Source organism: Hipposideros armiger, unplaced genomic scaffold (assembly GCF_001890085.2).
Source record: "Hipposideros armiger isolate ML-2016 unplaced genomic scaffold, ASM189008v1 scaffold_122, whole genome shotgun sequence".
NCBI lineage: Eukaryota > Metazoa > Chordata > Mammalia > Chiroptera > Hipposideridae > Hipposideros > Hipposideros armiger.
In genome coordinates this window covers 1,113,802-1,120,723 of record NW_017731472.1, presented here as the reverse complement: position 1 = coordinate 1,120,723, position 6,922 = coordinate 1,113,802, and the positions used below count along the sequence as shown (strand labels likewise).

The 6,922-nt window shown below is 39.5% G+C and overlaps 1 protein-coding gene across 2 annotated transcripts; it reads left to right on the top strand.

Annotated features, from left to right (window-relative positions):
- The first annotated feature begins 461 nt into the window (after positions 1-461).
- Positions 462-1,785, top strand: ACTBL2 (actin beta like 2). Of its 2 annotated transcripts, XM_019648202.1 has the most exons (2): positions 476-604; positions 731-1,606. In XM_019648202.1, the coding sequence occupies exons 1-2, from the start codon at positions 476-478 to the stop codon at positions 1,604-1,606; spliced, it is 1,005 nt and encodes a 334-aa protein (XP_019503747.1). The 2 variants fall into 2 exon arrangements, with proteins under 2 accessions (XP_019503746.1, XP_019503747.1); XM_019648201.1 differs by having other exon boundaries at positions 462-1,785.
- Positions 1,786-6,922: the final 5,137 nt, after the last annotated feature.

The following is a 6,922-nucleotide window of genomic DNA, read 5'->3' as shown; positions in this document are numbered from 1 at the left end:
AAGCCAGCGGGTAAATGGAGGAGGAAGTGGCTTTCTGGTGGTATAGCTCACACCTAGCACTAGCTATCTTTCATCTGGCTTTATACCCCCCCACTGCACCACCCTAGTTATCTAGAGACCTCACCAAAACACCCTGACAGCCATGTGTGGGTTGCCTAATTACAGTAACCTGGGATACGGCCAGTTGGTAGCCAATTTTCTTTTTATGAAGGAAGGTCTACTAATGATTTATATAATCATCATCATTAATACCTCAAAGGCAACGCCACCCAGAAATGCTGGGAAGTGCTGGAATAAGACATGGGTGCGGCCAGTCCGTACCTTTAAATACCTGTCATCACAGCACAGTCTCCCCTGTCTGGAGGCAGTTCTGGGGTGTTTTCAGCCTGTTCCTTCTCTCTCTTGCACACCATAGTCAGGTATTTACTCTCTGTTTAACTTCTGTCCTGCTGTCTGGAAGATTCCAGCCTGCATCATGACCGATGACGATCTGTCTGCCCTGGTGGTGGATAATGGGTCAGGGATGTGCAAGGCAGGCTTCGGTGGTGACGATGCCCCCCGGGCTGTGTTCCCCTCCATGGTAGGGCGTCCCCGGCACCAGGGCGTCATGGTCGGCATGGGCCAGAAGGACTGCTACGTGGGGGATGAAGCCCAGAGCAAGAGAGGTATTTTGACCCTGAAGTACCCCATTGAGCATGGAGTGGTCACAAACTGGGATGATATGGAGAAGATCTGGCACCACACTTTCTACAACGAGCTCCGTGTGGCACCGGATGAGCATCCCATCCTCCTCACCGAGGCACCCCTCAACCCGAAGATCAACAGGGAAAAGATGACTCAGATCATGTTCGAGGCCTTCAACACACCTGCCATGTATGTGGCTATCCAGGCTGTGCTGTCCCTCTATGCCTCTGGACGGACCACAGGCATCGTGATGGATTCTGGGGATGGCGTTACTCACACTGTGCCCATCTATGAAGGGTATGCCCTGCCCCATGCCATTTTACGTCTGGATCTGGCCGGCAGAGACCTGACTGATTACCTCATGAAGATCCTGACAGAACGAGGCTACAACTTTACCACCACAGCTGAGCGGGAGATCGTTCGTGATGTCAAAGAGAAGCTGTGCTATGTGGCCCTGGACTTTGAGCAAGAGATGGTCAGTGCTGCTGCATCCTCCTCGCTCGAAAGAAGCTATGAGCTTCCTGATGGGCAGGTGATCACCATTGGGAATGAACGCTTTCGGTGCCCTGAAGCCATTTTTCATCCTTCCTTTCTGGGCATTGAGTCCAGTGGGATCCACGAGACAGCTTTCAACTCTATCATGAAGTGTGATGTGGATATTCGCAAGGACCTATATGCCAACACCGTGTTGTCTGGAGGTAGCACTATGTACCCTGGCATTGCTGATCGGATGCAAAAGGAAATCGCCACCCTGGCCCCTGGCACCATGAAAATCAAAATCATAGCGCCACCAGAGCGGAAGTACTCCGTTTGGATCGGGGGCTCCATTCTGGCCAGCCTGTCCACATTCCAGCAGATGTGGATCAGTAAGCAGGAATATGACGAGGCTGGCCCTCCCATCGTTCATAGAAAATGTTTCTGAATGGGCTTCCACACTAATGGGTTTAAATTGTCCCCTTTTCTAGGTCATGGGGATGGTACTGCCTTTATCTGCCTTCAACTGAGACAAGGTAATAGTCCACTCTTGCTGGTATGTAAACCAGCAAACTCATCTCCATCCTAGTATTGTGGGCTCCTCCCCGGCTAACCACATCTTGACCTCCATCAAATTAAGCAAAATTCTGATACCATGTTCTATTTTCCTCACCTACAGGATTCAAAGAAATGTAAACCTGCTTAAGTGAAAATAAGTAACAAAGAGTAAAATCACGAGACATGTTCTTTCAGAATGAATAACTATAATCTCCAAGCTTTAAAAACTAGTTCTTGCTTAATATATTTAACAATAGCTGGCTCTACAACCCTGTAAAAAAAGTGTTTGTATTTAGCATGTCTTATTAATTAATAACATGTCTTACTAGTTAGTATTTTTGTTTTATTTTCTTTCTTTGTACAGAGATAATGAATTATAAGTGTCAATAATATCTATATCTACATAAGCACCAAGAAAATAAAATATCATGTCTTAAAATATACTGATAAATCTGACTATCTGACCAGCTAATGTGAATTCCTTAACTCCCCAACAGTCACTGTTTCCATGGCTCCATATTTTAATTGTTTCCCTTATTAAATAAGCATAATGAGACAGCCAACATTCCATTAATGTTGTTTACAAATCAACTAAATTTTCAGATGAGAGTGGAGTTCCGCTGGTCAAACATATATTTTAATGTCTTATTGAATTTCATTCTGCTTGTAAAAAAGCAAAAACTACAGATAATGCCTAACTTTTAAAATAGAGAGATATTGTAATAGCAAATTAATGCCATTATATTACAGTTTGACAAGAATAATTTTATTTCAACTTCTTAGCATAACAGCACGTTTTGACTCATTTCTGTAGGCCATGATTTGGGATATTTCTCTTATCAAGAATTTCACTGTGGGAAAACAGCTACAGCATATTTGGAAATTATAAATTCTAGTTTCAGTATGGTAATTTCAATTTTATTCTTGGAAGTATTTTAGAATGTCCAGTAGCTAGCAAAACTTCTTCATGCAAAGTCTCTCTAAAAACACTGACAACTTAGAAAATATCAGTGTATCTTCCCTTAATGTCTAAAAAATTTTAATGAATCCAGTGATAATTTTCAACCAATTTTAAGTACTAGTGCATTTGTTTGAGTATATGCTGTGATTTCTGATTACCTGGATACCAGGGTTATTTGTATTTTTCAGGGGTTTTTCCCTGAAAATTTAAATATTTTGGGAGGTTGCTCATTAAGGTTTATCAGATTCTTAAGAAGGAGGAATTTCTTCTCTATTCCTTTCAGTTGGGAAACTTATATTTGTCTTTTAAAGCTCTAAATTTGAGTTTTTAAGCATTTTTTTGCTTAAGATTAAACATTTTTAAAAATGTAATTGTTCCTTATCTCCTTTACCTGACAACACACTTTTTACACTTGATCTTAGCCAAAAGGCCGAGAAGCGATGACAACACACTTTTTAAAAATGCTTAATACCAAAATTAATCTTCAAGGCACTTTAGTTTATAAGACTTGGAGTTCCCTTTATCTTTTAATTAATTTTAAACACATTAAAATTGCTTCATTCTTGCATTTCTTGTTATTTGTCCTCCTCCTTCCCAAAGAATGTAGAATGGCCCACTTTTTATGTGTTTCCTATTCATCCGTATGGTATGATTCTGCACTGGGTACATTTGACCATGTAAACATTAAAAGGAAAGTTGTTAGAATGATGGCTACTCAGATAAGGTTATAAATTCCTTACAATCTCAATTTAAAAATTGGGTTTTAGTGGATGAACAGGTCTTCAGGTAATTAGTAGGTAGAAATAATAGCAATATTAATAATGTCCTGGATTTTATATGCTGTAACATTTTCAATTTGCAGAGTAGTTTTCACAAACACTCTGACCTACATTCTCAATTACGAGAAAAAAAACACATCTCCCCACCCACAGGAAATTTCTGAGACAGGTAAGGTGAACTTCCCAGAGAGAAAACTATTGAGCCCTAGATCATTAGATGGAAATATGAATCCCATAATGCAAACAGAAATTTAAACCTAGGGTCTTTGAATACTCTCCTGTTCATCAACATTGACCAATGGGTGAATTTAATGAGGAAACAGTCCATCTCACATTCTTATATTTTAGAATCAATGCCATCTATTTAGGTAATACAAATGGCTTGTTATTCACCAGTGGCTTACCACCCTGGATCACCAACCAAATTACTTAGAGAACTTAGAGAATCTAATACAAATTAGATTCCCTGTTCCTTTGCTCAGAAATTCTGGTTCAGTAGGTCAAGGATCTAAGAATCCAAATGTGCAGCCAACTCCAGGAATCACAGCTGTAAACAACCAGAACCTAAAACACATTACAGACTCCAAAGGCAGAACAGAGCTGTGGACATTTGCCTTATCCATCTTTCTCGTAAGATGGGAGAGCAATGAAGCTGCCTTCACAGATAAATTTTGTACCACTGTAAATGATTTCCATTCTCCCTCAGTGATCCACTCTGAACAGAAATCTAGGGCTAGGGCTGCACCACAATTTCCCCAAAGTGTATTTCCTGACCACAGGTAACATTTTTCTGACAGGATACATGGTCCAAAACTAATACCTACAGTCTTCTTCCCTAACTTTCAGATGTGCTTATTTTTCAATAATGAGTTAAAGTAGTGCTAGGATACAGGTTGAACCTAACATTCACAATTCTGTAATAGAGAGGGCTTAGAAATGAGTATTACATTTTCCACAAAATCAAAAAATCATCTTTTGAGGTGACAAGGGTCCTCGCACATTTATTCACTATTTTGAAACTGTAAATTCAATTCTGTATGCCATAATTTACAATAGAAGTGTTTCAAGGACCTTGGAGAATTTATAACCCAGTAGTGGGGGAAATTATGTGCAGTGGAAAGCAGTATGATCTACGGTGTATAGACTAAACATGGTCCAAGATACTATGATAATTCAAATTAGGACAGTTCAAGCCAGGGTGATCAAAGAAAGTTGACAGAGTACATATAGCCACTAAATTAAGTCTTAAAACACACACAAGTTGTAATGAACATAAAAACTTTTCTTAGATGGCTCAGGTACCATTATGCTCACAGCTTATTGGGGTTGGTAGGATTTTTTAACAGTTCCACTGTACTATGCCAGAAACTGTAAAGAAGTACATAATCTATAAGGCTCAGTTCATGTCACCTATTCCACGGAAACTTTTCTAGCCTTCTCCTCTTATTTCCCAAGGAAAGGAAATGAGCTCCTCCTTTATGTGTCCACTGTAACACTTTCATGCATATAGCATCGCACCTGTAATGTATCCACACTCTCCTACCCTCACCCATCAATGAGCACCTGGAGGACAGAGCCAGGGACAGTATTTATCCACCTCTCACTCTTTCAAGATTCTCCTAGCAGCAGACACATAGTATTAACTCAATAAACACGGTTTGAAAGAACAAACTAGTGAATTCATGAGTTCTGATGTGCATCATGAATGTCACAGTTCTGCATTATTTATTTCTTACCATTCTATTCTCAGCTCCCTGTCTACCAGTGTCTGCCACTTTTGGTGTTGGCTTTCCTCTGAAGCAGATTTTCTCTTTTTCCTTTCTTCCTCTCTCTTCTTTCCTTTCCCATCCATTTCTCCCATGCTTCTCAACATGCAGATCTAGATTTTTAAAGTTTTTGCTTGTCCATAAAAGTCTCCTATTCTTCTGATTGGAGAAAGGATCAATTAACCTCATCTTTGGAGTGTGTGCTAGCAGTGTGGACACTAAAATGTTAGAGAAAGAAAGAGAGAGAGAAGAAGAAGAAAAAAAAGAAGGAAGAAAGGAAGAAAGGAAGGAAGGGAGGGAGGGAGGGAGGGAGGGAGGGAGGAAGAAAGCCTTTCAGTGACTACAATAGTATATTCAGCTCTTCTAATCTATTTCCATTCTTGCTGATATTTTTTTTCTAAGCTCCAAATCGCTCTAGAGTTGAGTTTCATGCATCTGACTCCCTAATAACTCATAATACATTATAATATACTGAAAAGTATGTTTTTCTGGTAACTATTCATAGCCTCCTTCCATAATTTACAAAAGGTTCCTTTCAAAAAAATGTTTGAAGTTAGGAACTAAGCATGTGGTTTTCCCAATACTGCTTCCAGATGTTGATAAATACAGTTGGAATGTCTTTAGGGATATATATGTGCATATCAGTAGAGAGACTGCTCATTAAAATTAATTGATACTTTAAAACTTCCTTTTTAAATATGAAAGGACCTGTCTGAACTATAAATGTCATTTTTTAAGCTAACACCACAAGTAATAAACACTATAGTGACTCCTTGAGCTGTCTGCCTAGTTTTTCATCCCATTCCAAATCTGCTGTCCTAACCACCTTATAATTTTAGGTTCAGTTAAATCTAGTCAACAGATGTACTAGTGTGATACGATGACAGATATTTTATCTAGACAACACCCTAATACCTCTTAAAAAATGGAAAATCTTATTTAATCGGCTATTTGACAACATGTAAGTCTAAAAGCCAAGTTGTTCTCTCTGGAATTGGAAATAAGGCATTTGTAAGCATACTTATACCATATGACACAGTATGCAGTGAAGAAGGGAGAAGATACACAAACCTAGCAAGACAGACTGAAGTTCTCACTCATGCCCCCTTTGTTTGTATATTTCAGCAAGAGAAGCGTTTCCTAGCTATTTTATAGGTTGGTGGTAAACAAAGAAAGCCTGACACCAACACGGTATTTTAACTTCATGGCTCCTGCATATTTTTACTGACTCGCTTAGAACATCCCCACATATCATCCCTCTTCTTTTAATTGAGAAATTTAAATGTTTATTGTTTCCATACTGGATAATAAGGGAGCAGCTGACCTCACCAGTGAAGACAAATTCATGTTCACTGTGGGAATGCTGGGATATTCTAGGACAATCTAGGATGGTGTTTAATGGTTCAAAGGTGGAAGGTTTTCACAGAAATATAAGCTTTTTTGAATGACATGGTGATCTGGACTCATGCTTGTTGCCAGAACTGTGCCACAACCACAAGAAACAACACTTCACAGACAAGCTAAATTGGCATTCAAGAGCAAGGCTCCTGACTTCAGGTCCAAGATTGCAGAGTAGGGAGTTCCTGAGCTCACCGCCCCTCAGTGACACCAAAACCATAACTACATGTAGAACAGCAAGCTCTGAGAATGACCTGAAGACTAGCAGAACAGATTTTCTACAGCCAAAGAGATAAAGAAAA